General features: G+C 32.3%; 1 protein-coding gene and 1 pseudogene across 1 annotated transcript; one reads left to right on the plus strand and one right to left on the minus strand.

Moving 5' to 3' along the window:
• The window catches only part of LOC127144495 (pyruvate kinase 2, cytosolic-like), an 86,611-nt pseudogene extending 82,004 nt beyond the window's left edge, over window positions 1-4,607 (minus strand).
• A 6,638-nt stretch (window positions 4,608-11,245) lies between these two features.
• LOC103487085 (protein HIGH CHLOROPHYLL FLUORESCENCE PHENOTYPE 173, chloroplastic) lies at window positions 11,246-18,080 on the plus strand. The gene is made up of 16 exons (XM_008445294.3): window positions 11,246-11,413; window positions 11,509-11,739; window positions 11,833-11,994; window positions 12,131-12,181; window positions 13,061-13,195; window positions 13,363-13,386; window positions 13,533-13,644; window positions 14,762-14,887; window positions 14,999-15,048; window positions 15,564-15,722; window positions 15,839-15,934; window positions 16,016-16,131; window positions 16,225-16,348; window positions 16,455-16,568; window positions 16,761-16,841; window positions 17,644-18,080. Exons 1-16 carry the CDS (start codon window positions 11,348-11,350, stop codon window positions 17,788-17,790), a joined length of 1,794 nt encoding a protein of 597 aa, XP_008443516.2. The 5' UTR covers window positions 11,246-11,347; the 3' UTR covers window positions 17,791-18,080.
• The last annotated feature ends 1,613 nt before the right edge of the window (window positions 18,081-19,693 follow it).

A 19,693-nucleotide genomic window follows, 5' to 3' on the forward strand; every position in this document is an offset into this window, starting at 1 on the left:
CCGGCAAGGGTTTGTGTTTTATTTTCATGTATGGTTTGCCTTCTACTTCCCTTTAACAAGCCCTTTTGTAGTCCTTTTAGTGCACTCATGACCTCACGTTAAATGTTTGTTTTCTCCAAATTAAAGTTGTGCCTTCATTAATTCATTAATGAAATAGTAATGAATAAAGGAATGGAAATACCTTATACTACATAAAGCTTAGGGTTTAAAAGCTGTGTTTCTATCTCATACACACACAAATTACCTCAGCACATATTCTACTAACGGTTGAAACGGTTTCTACTGGATGTAATCCACACAATGTCTCAGCCCCAAGAAGAATTGCATCACTTCCTGCAAACTCATGAGAAGACAGGTTATAAAAAAACGCCATACAATCATATCCCCTGTCAAGAATGGAACTAAGAACCCTGATTCACACTAAATAGAATGATACAATTGAACATAAAATAGATAAATTTTAAAAAGTTCAACCCAATCTTCAGCATCATTAAAAAGAACCATGACTTAAAAAAGCCCTACATCTTCGGTCTTTAAACAATAGAGATTTAAAAATTGAATAACTCACCATCAAGTACAGCATTGGCAACATCAGTAGCTACTGCACGTGTAGGTCTCAAGTTGTTAGTCATGCTGTCTACCACACGAGTTAAAACAGCAGGCTTTCCAGCCATATTACATCTATAAAGGGCAGTTTTTTGAAACAAAAACACCTGTAACAATGTAGAAAACAGAAATAATCAATCCTAACGTAACCATGGTAAAGAATACGAGTAAAAAGTGAGCTGACAATGACTTACCTCTACACTTTCAATCTTTGCAAATATTTGAGTTTGGTTAAGGTCACCTAGCTTAGAAAGAAATTGTCGAGCCTACATAAAAATTTAATTTAGCAATCAATATCCTCTATTGTAATAATCAACATAGTCAAATCACCCACAATTGATCATTTGTTTAAAGTGAAGACTCAATGCAAGGAAATAATACTTGTCAAACATCTTCCACATGTCTAGCATGTGACAGAGAGAGGAAGTCAATCTTGTTTTTTACTCCCCACGTAGCTATGATCTAAAGTCACCAGTCAGCATCAAAAAATACTATGAGCTACCAATCATGTTAAGGTTGTATAAGCTAATTGCAAGCAATCAAAGAGACTTAACAGACATAACAAACAGGAAACTGAAGAATGTTACTCTTTGCCTTTCTCAGTAAGTGTTGGAAGATCAATGTGAATTTCAGCAGCATGCAAAGTGTACATTGTACCAACCAACGTGGCAGAGTTCTTTACCACACAACCAACATCATCTCCTTTCACTTCGAAAACCTGATAAATCCCCGACAGACATAACTCAGCATAACATCATTTACCACGATTCCTTACAGTGAAAAAAAATTTGAAGATCCCTACCAATATGCCCCATTACCTCCAACCAGACAGATGTTTCACTTCCAGTAAAGAGGTACTGACCAAGAAAAAGGGTGTCTCCTTTCTTAACGACCTATATAAGAAAATTTCAAGTTTAGTAATATGAAGGAGATTATTGTATAATCAATGCAGTGAATGAAAGAACGCCCATCTTTTATAAACTTTGACTTTGCAAAATATCTTATTTGCATAAACTAAAGAATATTAAAATCTTAACCTCTTATCAATTTTTAATGAAAAACTCACGTGTCTTGATACGATGCAATTTTGACTGAGTAAATTGCATCAGGCAACAGACACGATGCAGACAAGTAATTAAATCATTAGTATAGTCAGTTAACATTAGTTTAGTTGATGATTTTAGATTAAATAATAGTTTGGATTTATTTATTTGTTTGTTTTATTTTCTTGTATAACAACAAATAGCCACTTCTAGAAATATACGAGGGGCTTTTCAATATCAATTTAAAATAAAACTTTAATTCATAGAAAGTTTTTCCTGAACTTCAGGGCTACAGATTTTCCTTGTTTGGCTGTGGATTTGGCATGATCTAAAATGTTCCACAAGTAGTATGAAGTTTTATAGTATTTCCCAACCTTTGAAAGTCCACCATAATTTGTAGGTAGCAGCTCCGAAGATGCCTCTAGTTCTTGATTGGGTGTTAGAACAACAAACCCATCTTCCTGAAGAGAGATAGATTTGTCACTTTAGTAACCAACACCTCAGGACCCGCTGTATCCAGCATAACCTGAAAAAAGCAGAAGAATTAGCTTACTTATTCTTTGGCCAAGTTACTAAGAAAATGGTAGGAAAGTTCAAATGATAAAATATACACTCAAACGTATTAAAAACGAACGTACAGCACAAAGTTTCTTGGTGCTTTTAACAGCAATCTTCAAATTTTCCAAAGTCTCTTGATGGTAATCTGGACTGCCCCATGAAATGTCGAACCGAGCAACTAGCAGCCACCAAAGAAAGAATAGAAAAACAAAAGTTCCCTACTATAACTCAAACGCATTACCCACTAGAAACAAAGGGAGAGTTGCTAAGGAAGCCAACCATACCAGACATTCCAGCCGTCAAACAAGCAGAAATAACTTGTACAGATTGAGAGTTAGGACCCAGAGTACCAACAATCTTAGTCATTGTAGGAAAGAAGCTCCAGAAAACAAGAGGGCAACAAACAACAAAATTTCAAGGGGCCTCAAATACAAGAAAAAAATGCAATCTTTTCAAGATATCCCAAACCTTCACTCCTAACTTCTCGATCAAATCTTATGTTTCCAAAACTCGTAAGCTTATCAAAACTAGTAGTAAAGCTTGTTGAAATTGATCTCAATGTTCTCATGAGCGTGTTTCTTCGATAGACGAAGGTTTGCTTTCACTGTGTTGCAGGTGAAAACTTTCTGGACTCCTGGACAGGGGACAAAGCAAGTGGAACAGATGAACCAACAAATACTTCTACTATTTGATTTTGAAGAAGAGAATCACAGGAGATGGGGTACATCAGAAGAATTTCAACCGCACACAGAAAACAGATAAAAAATAGTACAGTTGACAACCCAAGAGCCATTTAACTGAAATATTTCCTAAATGATTAGCTGGTAATTATTTTATCTTAGAAGAGAACTAGAATTCACCCTGGTCTATAGACAATACATAGAGAAATGACAATATGATGTGAGCAATTGTTACTAAAGGAAAAAAATAGTTTACTGACAATGAATTGAAGTAGTCTTTCCTTTGTAATTGAATAATTTAAAGAGTGATCTAATGAATGTTATAAAAAATAAATGAGGGGAGAGAAACTCGACCATGGAGAGAAAATGGACAGTGAATGAAGTACCAAAAAAAACAAACTAGCGAATGCAGTCATTAGTTAAAATAAAACCATCTTCAAAAGTAGTCATAACTCAACCAAATGGCACTATATTTTCTATAAACCCAACTTCTTTTTACTTTAGAAATGTTCAATTTGTGTTAGTTCCTACACACAAAAAGGTTTCGAACTCCTGAAATGGATAGAATTACAGGGCTACAGGTTATAGTATTTTTGTGAACCTAAAGCAATTATGAAGCATAACCAAGTAGCAAACACAAACACAAACACTTGATGAAACTTCTAACAGTCACAAAAACTTTGGAAGTTAGTAGTGCAAAGAAAGAAAGTGAGAGAAGTCAGTTCTGGCTTAAAAAATCCCTTTTGACGCCTTCCCAACTTCCCGGATGCAGTTGAACCCCTTGAAAATGACCATAACTGACTCAAATTACAGTAAAAAATCAAATTGAGTGAACACATGGCAAGTGGGTTCAATTCCTTTTACCACAGAAAACTATAATACAAGTTCTTTCACTTCTTAGAACCCAAATTCCACAACCACAGTTATGCAAGAAGAAGAACAACAACAAAAATGCCTCTTAAACTCCAACGAGAAATACAGAACTTGAATTCCAAAAGGGAAACTTACCTCCGTACTTCCATGGATAGGGGTGCACTTAGGTGCGCATATTAGCACGAGGAAGATAAAAACCTTCATTAGAAGCCGAGTAACGTCTGCCATTGTGGATACACACTCCTCTGTTAAATTTTCTACACCAGATTTTACATCTTCTCTAATCTGTGAGATGATTCAGCATAAGACGAAATTAATTTTTCATATTACAGGAAAATATCATTTCACCACCCAAATTAAAACAAAAATATACCAAAACCCCAATAATCACACCACGTAAACTACCTTCGCAATAGAACCAGACAACCCAGGGATGGAATTCTCAAGAACGGTCTCCATACTGAGCTTCCGCTTAAGTGGGTTAGAAGAGAGAGCAGGCTCTTCAACTTAGTCGGCGAGGGTTTGAAATCGGGAACCATGAATTGGGATCGGACGGTGAATCATTTTCTTTGGAAGACGATGTAGGTTTCCGAGGGGTCTGCCGCCCTTGATTCTGGCGCCGTTAGCGCTAGGAATAGAAGATGGCAGTGGATCGGCGACATGGGTATGGGTTTCTTGGGTGCATGCTTCATTTTAGAGAATGGAAATTGAGAGATAGGAAGAGTGAAGACGAGGAAGACGAGGAAGACGAAGGAGACAAGAGAGCGAGAGAGAAGGGGAGGAGGAGAGAGAGGGAGAGGGGAGAGAGAGTGCCGTTGAGAAGAAACGTGAAGAAATTATAAATGAGAGAAGCTGTGAAGGGAGGGTTTCAAAGGAGAGGGAATAAAGGTTTTTTTGAAATTTGAAATAGTGTTAATAGGACTTCTACCGTATAAAGAGCAAAACATTTATTTGTAAACATAAATAAATCTAAATGTTCTGTGATTTTTTTGTTTCATAAAACGCTTTTAAATTTTAATTCAGAATTTATAGGAGCGAATGTAGAACTAATTTAAAATAAATAATTCTAAATATTCTTAAACTTTTAAAATTATTCAAAAACCGTTACTTTTAGATTAAAACCGTTGAAGTTTTATTTCAAAAATACCCTTAGAACTTAAAAAGAGTTCAAGAATATTCTTCTTAATTTAAATTTTATACCAATTTTCTCTCTATCTAAAATAAAAACTTAAATTTTAAGTTAAGATCATAATCTTAATTTAATTTTTTTATAATTATTGTCATAATTAACACAGCTAATTAATTGTCAACTAAAAATTATATTTGACTATTAACACTCTTTTTTGTTTGACTAATTATAGTGTTTTAAAGGAAAATTTTCGTTTTGGAAATTTACTCTGATTCTATATGAATAAGAAATATTTTTCTCTAAATTATTGACTATATAATATCAAAGCCATTAGGGTTTGCAATATCGTAGTGGGTGGTTTCCTTTTCCATTAGAGTTTAAGTTTAGGACATCGTTGAGTAGTCGGACTCCTAATAATGTCAAAACTGCTAAAAATATTTACAAAATAGAAGTCTATTTGATAGTTTTGAGATCTCACTTTCATGAAAATATTAATTTCTATGAAAATTTAAAAAAAAAAAAAAGTGATGTAAGTTGTTATAATTAATTAAGGAAACTTCTACTGTAACTTAATTAGACTATATATGATTGTCATTTTTAATCACAGTTTCTATAAAGTACGATAACATTTAGATATCTGTTGTAAATGGATGCCTAAACATTGATACAAGAACATAATTTGAAAAAATGGAAAAATAATTATATTACAAAACAATATAAAGTTTAGAAATATTTGAAGGTGTAATAATGAGAAAATTTCTTTTCTCTCTTACTTCCTTCTTTTTATGTACAGTTTTTTTTTTTCTAAAAAAATTTGGTTTATTCTTTGTATTTTTTCGGATCAACCATGCATCAATTCACTAGGTGGAATGTAAATAGCAGATGTTTCTTTATTATTATTACTATCTTACTTCTTCTTGTCCATAAGTGAAAGAATACACACTAGTTACATATCATATATGTAACCAGAGAATAACCATAATGTTGGTTGTATAATAAGTGTACATATAAAAAGAAGATGACCACTTTCGTTTTTTTTTTTTTTTTTCTTTAGGATATTTCAATAGGAATTTTCATCGGAGTTAGACTTCGCTTACGTGAATTGTTATTTTGTGGTTTATAAAGATGTTAAAGCATAATTTGTCTTTATTTGGTTAAGAATTTGTACTTTGTGTTATATATTACAAAAGTTATCCTAATATTATTATCGTCAATACTAATGTGTAGACTTGTGCATGCTTTAAAATGATTTTTTTTTTTCTTACAAGGTTTTACAAGAATCCATTGGACTCTTTGATTGAATTATAAGAAATTTCGTAAGGTTAGTGGAATTTTTTTGATTCCAATGTATTTATTTGAGGCTTGTTTAGATTGTACTTAATTACCGAACTTTAGTTACTAATTTGATTGTATTTGTCCCTTTGGGAACATTCCATAGGCTATTTGTACTTAAAAAAAAACGTTATCTATGTTATATATAAAACGCTATCTATGTTATTGTTATATATGAAACTTTTTATTTACATGTTAATCAGTTGAGGGTGAAAATTATGTGTGTAATGACAAGATTTAAAGAAACTATACAAAACATGTAATATGACATTATAAAAGTTGCATGTATGGATTATGTGACAATAAGTACATGTCGTATCGTGATAGAACATTTGTTGACAAAAAATATTTGTCGTGATTCAAATATTCTTGACAATAAAATGTCACGATTTCCATATTCTCAACCGAAAGAAAAAAATCATTATATAGCCTTCTTTAACATTTTATAATTGTCATTAATAGACATAATAGTACAAAAAATATTCAATTTTGAATCGATTGATGACAATTATTATATATCATAATATATTTCACAAAATTTTATAATTATCGATAATTATTTTTTTTATGATACTTATTTTTCATCTTGAGAAAACTAATTGTGAAGTTTTTTCTTTTGATAATCCTACCTTTACCAGTGATATAATCATAATGAATGCAAAGATTTCCCCACACAAGTTCTGATACTGAGGGAGCCCAACGCATTTTACTCGACCTATCCGGCTGGACTCTAAGGGCTAGGCAGGTCTGGTTTTGGTTAGGCCAAAAGCGAAGTGTTCCCCACACAAGTTCTGATACTGAGGGAGCCCAACGCATTTTACTCGACCTAACCGGTTGGACTCTAAGGGCTAGGCAGGTCTGGCTTTGGTTAGGCCAAAAGCGAAGTGTTCCCCACACAAGTTCTGATACTGAGGGAGCCCAACGCATTTTACTCGACCTAACCGGCTGGACTCTAAGGGCTAGGCAGGTCTGGTTTTGGTTAGGCCAAAAGCGAAGTGTTCCCCACACAAGTTCTGATACTGAGGGAGCCCAACGCATTTTACTCGACCTAACCGGCTGGACTCTAAGGGCGAGGCAGGTCTAGTTTTGGTTAGGCCAAAAGCAAAGAGTTCCCCACACAAGTTCTGATACTGAGGGAGCCTAACGCATTCTACTTGACCTAACCGGCTGAACTCTAAGGGCAAGGCAGGTCTGGTTTTGGTTAGGCCAAGAGTGAAGAGTTCCCCACACAAGTTCTGATACTGAGGGAACTCAACGCATTGTACTTGACCTAACTGGCTGTACTCTAAGGGCTAGGCAAGTCTGGTTTTAGTTAGGTCATGTTTTCAGCAGCACATATTATTAAGTATGTACAGTGTTCACAATATTCATATAATAGATTGCATACATTTTACTCATTTCTAAGCTATTAAAGTACGCATTTTCAACATATTTAAGATATTTAAATAATAAAACAATCACAAACCCAAGCTCCATGCTTAAGGGTTAGGCAAACGTGTTTTCTAGGATTGCTCAGCGAGGTCTAAAATCAACAAAAGTTTCAGAAAATCACAATTACTGAAAGCTCGAGTTCAACAACATAATGGAAAAAACATAACCCTTATATAATATAAATCTCTAACAAACAACGCACGCAAGGAAAAGACATAGAGAGAGGGGCGGAAAGACCATGGCCTCGTTGTGGCAGTGGCGACAGGTGAAGATTTGGTCGCAGCATGGAGCTCGGATTTTGCACCGTCTCCTGTAATGCTCGCATCTAAATGAAATCGAAAAGAAGTCGCAAGTGAAGGTAGCAATGAAGAAGAAGAGGAAGAAAAAGGAAAAAAGAAAGAGATTGATGATACCCATATTGCAATTTCCCGAAATCTTGTTTCATGGCGGATTGGGGCAGAGGGAAGTGTTCTTCCATTGGAGATCGTCTCCTTGTTTGAGTTCTTCGGTAATAGAGAACAGAACAATTGGAGTATTAACAGAATATTTATTAATTAATTCTTTTACAAATAATTTTTAAGGAGTAAATAAATAAAAAGACTATTTTCGAATATAGACAATAAATTCCTTTTACCTCATTTAAAGTTTTTTTTTTTATTTTTGTTATTAAAAAAAAAAGTTTGAGGTCTTTTCAAAAGTATAACAAGGTGGCAAGTATTTAGAACAATTTCGAAAACAAAAAAAGCACCGACACGCACCATGTAAAATACAAAAATGACCCATCAACCACGCGTTGTAATATATTTACGATCGTTTAGCGATTGTTTAGATATGACTATAATTTATCATTTCAATTATATCGTTTAATTTTGTTACTCCAATCTAAATGATTTTTTTCAAGATTCTTTAGAGGAAACGAAGAAAAAAGACAATGGAAAGATTAAACGACATAAAAAAAGAATAAAAAAAGAAGAAAGACGATAAAAAGAAATCATAGCATAAAAAAAAAAGAGAAAAAGAAGAAATACGACGGAAAGAAATCGTAGCAAAAAAAAAAAAAAAAACGAAAGACGACGAAAGAAATCGCGAGTAAGAAAAAATGATGGAAAGACAAACCTATAATATTTAAAAAATGACTAACTTTATGCGCTCTGTAACCGTAAATAGTTTGATGTTTTGTTACATGAAAGTTTTTAAAAAAGTTTCTTAATAAAAATTAAGAAAAATATTAAATTTTTAATAACAAAAAAAATACTAATTTATAGTCTCACGTTAACTTATTTAAATCTTAAATTATTAGACACATTTTCAATTGTATGAACCAAATTTTTTATAAAATATTTACGAAATATATTAAAATTTTTGATTTTATACATTAGTGACATTTATAGAATTATCATTGCTAAATTCATACTTTATTATATTTTGTAAATACTCTTAGCAGTTTTATTATTTATAATAATAATAATAATAATAATAATAATAATAATAATAATAACAGTTTTATTATTTATAATAATAATAATAATAATAATAATAATAATAATAATAATAATAATAATAATAATAATAATAATAATAATAATAATAATAATAATAATAATAATAATAATAATAATAATAATAATAATAATAATAATAATAATAATAATAATAATAATAATAATAATAATAATAATAATAATAATAATAATAATAATAATAATAATAATAATAATAATAATAATAATAATAATAATAATAATAATAATAATAATAATAATAATAATAATAATAATAATAATAATAATAATAATAATAATAATAATAATAATAATAATAATAATAATAATAATAATAATAATAATAATAATAATAATAATAATAATAATAATAATAATAATAATAATAATAATAATAATAATAATAATAATAATAATAATAATAATAATAATAATAATAATAATAATAATAATAATAATAATAATAATAATAATAATAATAATAATAATAATAATAATAATAATAATAGTAATAATAATAATAGTAATAATAATAATAGTAATAATAATAGTAATAATAATAGTAATAATACTAGTAATAATAGTAAATAATAATAGTAAATAATAATAGTAAATAATAATAGTAAATAATAATAGTAAATAATAATAGTAAATAATAATAGTAAATAATAATAATAGTAAATAATAATAATAATAGTAAATACTAATAATAATAATAATAGTAAATAATAATAATAATAATAATAATAGTAAATAATAATAATAATAGTAAATAATAATAATAATAATAATAATAATAATAATAATAATAATAATAATAATAATATATATATATATATATATATATATAGGAATTGAATTCTGATGGTAGGCTTTCCTTCCGCGGAGTGGGGTTGAACTGAATTCATGTTTCTCCAAACTTCTTCTTTCATTTTTGCTTCAAGAATGGAGATCTGTTCCGTTGCCCTCCAGTTTTCATCTCAACCATCGTCCTCCTCGCTTCTTCTTAATAAGGTAATCAATCACTCTTTAACAACTGGAAGTTCATCTTTATTCTCATAAACCCGCCATCTCGATTTTTCTCCAATTCAACTTGATTTTGCCCTTGCAGACTCCTACATCGTCACCCACTACCACTACTAGAAGGAACTTCTTGCGATCATCTCAACTTCCTAACCCATTTCTCCAAATTCTCCCTGGAAACCACCTCTTTTCTCCACTTAAGCGTCCCAAAATCCTGCTCGGTCAGACTCCCAAAAAAACCCATTTCTGCAGAAGCTTGGGATTTTGGTAGGTTTTTGAGAACATTGTCCTTCTTCAATGTGCCTCCATCTCCATCCAAGGTTGGATTAACTTCTTAGTTTTATGGGTTTTATTCGGTTTTATTTTTCACTGATCAATTGACTGAAATTTGAGTTGGTTTATGGTGAAGTTTTTTGAGTCTCTGATTACTCAACGGTCGGGTCCATCGCGGAGCCGTAAAAAAGACTGATGTTAGAGAGAAATTGGAGAAAGTGGGAGAGAGGGAAGAAATTAAAATTTTTGGGTTTTTATAATTTTCTTAATTTATTGTTTATTTATTTTTTACATAATATATTACAATATTTTAATATTATTATTTTTTTATTTCCATATTTCGGGTGTCCCTCATTTTTACGACACTTTCATATTTCTTTTTCCATTTAACATATTTTATGTAAAATTTATGAGATTTTGAGAAAATTACTTGGCGTAAGAAATTTAAAATGTTAAATTCATGTGTCTGATGTTCAATTTTTTATGGAACAGGTTTTAAGGTATTTAACCAATTTTAAAAGTAGAAGAGTGATTTGTACGAATGACTTCTATTTGGAGGTCCAAATGAAAAACGACTCAAATTTGAGAAGAAAAACAAAAAGTGATATCCTATCTAAATTAGCATCTTATAAATTTACTAATTTATCCCTAAAAACTACCCACATGTTTGCAACCGAGAATGTCACTAGATCCACTGTACTTTATTGATAATAATTTCTGTTAATCTATAATTCTCCCGTTAAAGCGGAGGGAAGGCTTGGTCGGTCTGATTGTTGGCGGTTTTGTGGTCTCTATTTGTTTCTAATTCTCAGATATCAAATATCAAATATCTAACAACCGAACAAAACTTGAATTCATGTTTCTCCAAACTTCTCTTCTTTCATTTTTGGTTCAACGATGGAAATCTGTTCCCTTGCCCTCCAACTTTCATCTCAACCATCGTCCTCCTCCCTTCTTCTTAAGGTAATCAAACACTCTTCAACAACTGCAAATTCATCTTTAATCTGATACACCCATCTCCTTTTTTTCTCCAATTCAACTTGATTTTGCCGTTGCAGACTTCTACATCATCACCCACTACCACTACTAGAAGGAATTTCTTGCTATCATCTCAACTTCCTAACCCATTTCTCCAAATTCTCGCCGGAAACCACTCTTTCCTCCACTTAAGCTCCTCAAAATCCTGCTCGGTCAGACTCTCAACAAAACCCATTTCTGCAGAAGCTTGGGATATTGGTAGGTTTTTGAGAACATTGTACTTTTTCAATGGGCCTCCATCTCCATCCAAGGTTGGATTAACTTCTTAGCTTTATGGGTTCTATTGGGTTTTTTTTTTTTCCCACTGATCAACTGACTGAAATTTGAGTTGGTTTATGGTGAAGTTTTTTGAGTCTCTGATTGCTCAACTGTCGGGTTCATCGCCGAGCAAACCTGTTGAAGAAATGGAAACTTCTGGGTTCATTCTAGTAGCTGGAGCAACGGGTGGGGTTGGGAGAAGGGTGGTTGATATCCTGAGGAAAAAAGGGTTGCCAGTTCGAGCTTTGGTATATTAGTCTTTCCATTTTCAGCTTATTGGTTTTCTATTTGTTGTGCTTTCATCAAATTCAAACTGCTTACCATTGATAATGATGTCCTTTTTCTTTTTCTCAACAGTTATTTTTATTTTATCTTGTCTTTCAGGTCAGGAATGAAGAGAAAGCAAGGAAGATGTTAGGCCCAGACATTGGATTGGTTAGTTCAATCACCACTTATTAATCAAAGTTATTGTAAATACTTTTTTTATTTCTTGGCGATGCTTTTGCTCTTTGCTTTATAGGAAATCCAGTTTTCTTGTATAGAAGTTTCTTAAATCACCCATCAAACCCAAAATCTTAAGCAGATGGGTGAAGTTAAATTTAATATTATAACAACATTCTAACGCTCCCCTCAGTTGTGAGTTTGAAATTTGTGGAGATCCAAGAAGTATAAATTAACATTAGCGTAAATGGCATAGTAAGGGTTTTAGACTGTGAACAAGAAGATCTCCTGCTTTTATCTTAAATCACCACTCAACCCAAAAGTTAAAGCTGATGGGTAAAGCTAAATTTAATATTATATCAACACTCTAACAAAGATATTACAAATGTATTACGGATGATGATTGGTGAGCAAAATGAAAGTATGCATCAACTAACTTAACCGGGCCTGCTGTGAGAGACGTAAAGACGTCTTAGGAAGTTGACTCATTAATTCATAATCATTTCCCACTTCCTCAATTTTTCCTACTGATATGACTAAAAAATGTTCTTTTTCTTTATCTTTCACTTCACTTCAACCTAGCTCTGACAGATGTCATCCTTACCATCATGAGTAAGTATATGTGAATTTTTAGCCATTAAACCAAAGTTGTCTGAAAATCAAACGACCATATCATATGCTCACTGAAGTAGAGGTAGGAGAAGTGGGTATAAAAAATTAAGTATACTATTTTAAGTACTTTACAATAGGTAGATAGTAATAAAGAAACCACATTCTGTTTGTGGTTCGCTCATTTTTCGAAGGTCTGTTCTGCTTGAACTTGTTTCAACTTTCAAGTACCTCCAAATCATTTTCGTTACCTTGAAATATCAGATTGTTGGGGATGTTACTAAGGCGAGCACTTTGGCACCTGAGAACTTTAAGGGAGTGAGGAAGGTAATTAATGCTGTTTCTGTCATTGTTGGACCAAAGGAAGGAGACACTCCAGAAAGAGCAAAGTATAGCCAAGTATGTTTATTGATGTCTACTATAATTATTTTTTACCTTCAATCTATGTCAGTATAAGTATTACTATTTTAACTTTCTGACCATTTGTCAATTCCAGAAACTTATTGTTTATATTCAATTCCATATTTCTGCAGCAGCTTTCTGATTCTATCTTTGATATGGTGCAGGGAATCAAGTTCTTTGAACCTGAGGTGACTAGCTAAATGTCGGAGTCAGATTTGAATGAATTTGATTTGGGAGTTGAAACTAAAAATTTTAGTTTACTTGGTCATGTATGGTAGACAATGTAAGAAGTAGTGCTTATTGGCGAGATTGATTTTATTGTTGATTGATGCAGATCAAAGGCGATTCACCAAAATTGGTGGAATTTATTGGCATGCAAAATTTGATCAATGCTGTGAAGAGTGGTGTTGGACTCCGAAATGGGAAGCTACTTTTTGGATTTGAAGGTACACTTCTGTCAAGTTATAGGTGATTTTTCCTTTTGCTTTTGTGTGGCATTTGGTCCTATTTGATAATACATGTAGGATTAAAAATTGAGAGGTTACTAGTAAAGACGGAAAAAAAAAGGGTGAATTATACAAAGTTTAGGGGGAAGGAAAATGTCTAGGACGGTTGATTTGAAAGCAACTACCTGCTGTAGCATATTGTATTTCATTTTCTACCTAGAAAAGTTTATTTCAATGATGAAAGATGCGTTGCAATTATGGCAACTTATACATTGACAATGATAAGCACCATTTTCCTAGATTCCAGTTGTATACCTTATGGATGATTCTTCCAATCTGTATGTTAGAACGCTTTGAATCTGTTAGTTGACGCTCTAAAGTCCGTATGACCAAATACGGGGTCTAGTGGTGCCTCTAGATTGTATTATCTGATATTTATCTCCATTAATAAAATGATCTTTTCTTTTGCTCATGGACATAGTTAACACATTGTTAGTGAATCACCTAAATCTCTGTATCGATATTTTTTTGTTAACATTTTCTCCATTTCTTTATTTGTCAATCTTGTAACCCCTTATTCCAATCCTTATTTCTCTGCTCCAACACAAAATGAGGTAACTTTCCGTGGATTGATTTCCTTTGGGCCATGTTCATTTAGAGGTAATTTAATTGTAAGAAATTATTTTTCCTCATTTTTGTTGCTTCAAGCTAGAATGAGTCTCAATTTGATTCACCTTAAAATTAGAAACCAGGTATATTGATTGATTCCTCTTGAAAAAGTAGGGAAGGGCATTTTCATTCCTTCAATTTTTTGGGCGGCTTCAATTTTTCCTTTTGTTTTGGGCTTAGGCCCCACATTTATTTAAATTTGCTATCTAATTATATAGTTGGCTGACTATATTCTACTGATTGTAAGAAGTCTTAGGAAACACATCACAATGAAAAAGATTTCTTACAAGTTACAACTCGGGGAAGAGGCAAATGTTGGTTAAAAGAGAGGAAAATTTAATCTCAGGATCGAGAGACAAAGGGACAAGAAACAAAGAGAGAATTTCAGCAACAGTGATGATGGAATCATGTTCTAGGAGTAATTGAGTTTACATTTCATTATTTGCAGGAAACAGTATCAAAGAAATTCCTTGGGGTGCTTTAGACGATGTGGTAATGGGTGGAGTAAGTGAAAGTTCATTTCAAATTGACATGAAGGGTGGTGAAACTGGTGGACCAACTGGAGTTTTTAAAGGTTTCTTCTTTTAGGCCTTTAGACAGTGTACCAGCCCCAAGATTACGTCACTGTTAATAGAATGAAAACACATTGTGATCAAGAATCTAAGTTTGGATGCCTCTGCTTCAGGTGTTCTTTCAACTGCAAACAATGGTGGCTTTACTAGTATTCGGACAAGGGTAATGTACATATCTTGAATATTTCCTCTGCACGTGCGTTATATTGTCCGATATCTATAACTAATTGTAATCGCCTTTTTGTACAGAATGCTTGATGGTCGTTTTTAGGTTATGAAATATGAAAACAACTGAATTAATAACAACTCCATTAAGTAAGGAATTAATGACGAATATTCCTTTTATAAATTGAGAACTATTTTCTCATCATCATCAAGAAAACCTAGATTTTCGTTTTGAGTAGCATTTGAGTAATATTGTGTTTCCAGATTTGGATTGCATCAAATTCTTTTTCTGTTGTATTAGGCTGAATGACCAACCCTCATCATTTTCTTATTGGTTCCTTTTCCTTTATGTCTTTGCTTGTTACAAATGGGAATTGCTATTCTTGCTTCATTTGTTCTTCAGACCGATCATTTTCTTTTCCTTTAGTTTCTTCTCTTAGTCTTCTAAAAATAAAGAGGTTTCTCTCTTACATCCCCTAATCTAATGTTCTTCCATGCTTTGTATTTATACAGAATTTTTCTGTGCCAGAAGATCTTTCTGCTTATGATGGACTGGAGTTGCGTCTCAAGGGTGATGGACGTCGGTATAAACTGATTGTCCGCACCAGCACAGACTGGGATACTGTTGGTTATACAGCCGGCTTTGACACTGCAAAAGGGGAATGGCAGTCAGTGAGTATCACCATCAGTCCTTTATTGGGTGTTTTTAAAATTGTCTTTAAACTTTTTTCATATGATCAATGAAGCTATTAATGACCTGTTATATTTCTTTTACCTCAAATATTCAGGTTCGTGTGCCGTTTACCTCTCTAAGGGCAATCTTTCGAGCTCGTACTGTTACAGATGCCCCACCTTTTGACCCTACGAATATTGTGTCACTGCAGGCAAGATTGTTTTTCTTTTAGTTTCTTCTCATTTTCTCCCTTGCATGGTGTTTTTTACATGTACTTCATAATCATATGCAGCTCATGTTTAGCAAGTTTGAGTATGATGGGAAACTCAACCCAACTTTTGTTGAAGGTCCATTTCAACTTCCATTATCAAGTATAAGGGCTTATATTAAAGATCCTATAACTCCCAGGTTCACCAAAAATATCATCTTTTAGGACTCAGCTGATTTTGATCTCTTTACAATTTTCTTAATCAGTTCCTCTCTCTGTTTATCCACTCCTAGGTTTGTCCATGTGAGTTCAGCTGGAGTTACAAGACCTGAGAGGCCTGGGCTTGATCTCAGCAAACAACCTCCTGCTGTCCGATTGAATAAAGAATTGGATTTTATTCTTACATTCAAATTGAAGGTTTAAGAGTAATTCTATTCATACAATCTTCTAGAATTGGCCAGATGATCCAACTCTCATATATTACTTCTTATGTTCCATTGAATATTGACCGTTCCCTCTTCAGGGAGAGGACTTAATTAGGGAAAGTGGAATTCCTTATGCAATAATAAGACCTTGCGCGTTAACGGAGGAGCCTGCTGGTGCAGATCTCATTTTTGATCAAGGAGATAATATAACGGTACACCACAACAACTGATGTATGAGGTTTAGATTTTAAACATACCTACCAATGAAATATGCATTCTCCTACTGTTCCTGCATATAACAGAAGATTATATGATGAATCAGACGCCTGTTAACTTTACTTCTGGTTTTTAAATTTTTAACTATAGATTTCTTGTGATGGCATTCTTTTCTTTTTTAAATGCAGGGTAAGGTATCAAGGGAAGAAATTGCTCGTATTTGCATTGCTGCTTTGGAAAGTCCATATGCATGTGACAAAACGTTTGAGGCAATACCCTCCTTCCTTCTCTATTTACTTTTTTTTCTTGTGTGATAATATGATTTACTTTCCTTTTTCCCTCCATCGATAGATATCTAGTATCTCATTGATTGTTAACTTCAATGGCTGTTTGAATTTTATGTTGGAGTTCTATGGGCAGTAAACTAAATGGGACTTCTCGAAAATGAAGACCAAAAATAGAAGTTCTTTGCACATGAATGCTCTCCAACTTCTTAACCTTACCCTTTGTAAGAGATTATAGGTTAGGGAGGATCCCATATTGGAAAAAAAAAGTCAAGGAATCTCATAATGTTTATAAGATAGATGGTTATTCCTTCTGTTGCTAATTGGTTTTGAGATGCAATCTTATGTTATCTAATATAGTTGTAGTATGTAGAATTGAAATGCAGGTTCATATACTTGTTTGTCCTTCATAGGTAGAGAAAATTTTTGATGCTACTTATCACATGGACCATAATCGAATTAGAAAAAGCATTTTTACCCAATATTTTGAAGTTATCACACGTCTAATGAGTGTTTATTCCCAAGCCCAAAGAAGATAATAAAAATCCAAAAGATCAAGAGCCCCCCCTCCCCCCTGGCCCTACGTACATAAAAAAAGGGAATAAAAGAAGATAAAGTGCAATGGCAGGGCATGCAGGTAAGAATCTTTAGCTTTACTGATTGGACTGAAGCTGAATGACCACAAAAAGGGCAGAATACCGAACGTGGGATTCTGATTACATATATAGATGGTCTAGTTTAGTTACAATCATTGAAGTTCTCACTTCTCAGTGATATCATCTTGCAGGTTAAAAGTGTGATTCCATTTAGTGAACCATTCACTGTGGACCCTGAGAATCCACCTCCAGAAAAAGACTACAATGTTTATTTCAAAACCCTGAAGGATGGCATTACCGGGAAAGAACTCCTTGAGCAAACCCCTGCTCCGGTTTGATTGCTGTGCACAGAAAACATCTCCTTTCAGTTTGAAATATGTATTATAGTGTGAGGAATTGGAGTTCATTTTTGGTATACCAAATTTGGTAGGGGCTTTAGAAAAAAGGCTAAATGTATAATCTTGTCTGTGACTTGTCTTTAACATCTTTACAGGTTTCTTTCTTTGTGTATTCACAGAAACTGTCCACAGTGTTACAAGGTGGAGGTGCATGGGATTTTATATGCTGTACCTCATCTGTAAATCAGGCTGATTTTGTTAATTCTAGTGTTCATTTGGTCTTCTATGAATTAATCTTGGATGGATATTTTTTTCTTGTTTACACGAATATTTAATTCAATAATTCTTAAGTTATTGGAAGCAAACACTCTTAAGAACATATACAAGGATGTTATTATTAGTGGTCTCTTGTGTTCATGTTTAGAGCTTCAAGAGTTGGTTGTGCAAATTCTATGAAGTACATGATGGTGGAAATTTTGAGATTTCGATCGATTCAAAATTCAAAATTGTGGTAGGAAGAATTTCGCTTTTCTACTCAAGGACGTTAGCTCTATCAAGTTTTTCCAATTTTGTGATCGTAATTACACCCAAGAATATAGTTTTACACGTCAATATTCTTTTTATGGAGAATGAAGTTTTTTCAATGCACTATTTTTTTTCTAATTTTTAGCTTTATTTTCAATTCAAACTTTTCATTCCCAAAGAAATTGAATTTGAAAAAAAAAAAAAAAACCGGAACTTCGTTTAAACTTTTTCACTTATTTTACCTCGAAATTGAATTGGTTTTAGTTTTGTTTCTTTTACCATCCAAACAGTTCATTACAACATCAATTCACCTAAAAAAATATTTCTATATTTTAGATTTTCTGTAATTAATTTCTCATTTCTTTTAATAATTATGTTATTGTCTATCAACATATATATATAAAAATTTAGAATATACATCTAGGTGTTATCTTACTTCATAAAAATGATGATTAATAACGATCGATTAGTCGATTATAATACATAATTAAGTCACACTCAAAGTTTCATTAACTAATTATAAAAACTTTCATAAATCTACGGTAGGATATTTGTCCTTGAAATTTCCATCAACATTTATATTTTCATAAATTTTGAACTCTGATATTTCCATCTGACGTTGATATTTTGAACCTTCAGACATATACGAAGGTTATTCAATAAAGTAAGATATAATAAAGTACTTAATTAACATTAAAAGGCTAAAAGATGTCAATTCATGACATGCATCAAATCTTATTAGATTGTTACAAATGTGATTAACATTCAAACAAAGATCTCATCTATTATAAAGTAGAAGATTAGGTTCCTCAAATTTCTATAGCTATAGATCTCCACTTTATTTATCCATACCTAAAAATTAAAACGAGGAGTTCATTATATTGAAGTTACATCTACTTTTATATGATCTCTCAACCAAAACTCTATACAAAACTACATATATAGATGATGCCCCACACTAGTCTACAGCACATGACTAAACACCTTATATTAAATTTTACATCATTCATTCAAGTCACTTACATTACAAGGAGATTTATCAAATAGTTTGTACCAACTAGATGTATGAGTACTACCCTAACACATAATAACACAACATATGGTTTTTCTTAATAATTTCAAAATTATTGTCTCATCATGGTGTCCATTTGGACTTTTGTATGGTTTAGGAAAATGAGCAAAATGATTTTTTTTGGGTGAAATTTTAGTGCTCAACGAAACAATATAAATTTAAGAAAGTTGTTTTAAGTGATAAATCTGTTCAATTTATCTATAAATATAGAAAAGTGTCACAGTCTAACAGTGATATGATTATCAAAGTTTATTAGTGTCAGTGATGTTTTGTTATATTTATAAATATTGGTCTAGTTCAAATTTT

Source organism: Cucumis melo, chromosome 12, assembly GCF_025177605.1.
Source record: "Cucumis melo cultivar AY chromosome 12, USDA_Cmelo_AY_1.0, whole genome shotgun sequence".
Taxonomy (NCBI): Eukaryota; Viridiplantae; Streptophyta; class Magnoliopsida; order Cucurbitales; family Cucurbitaceae; genus Cucumis; species Cucumis melo.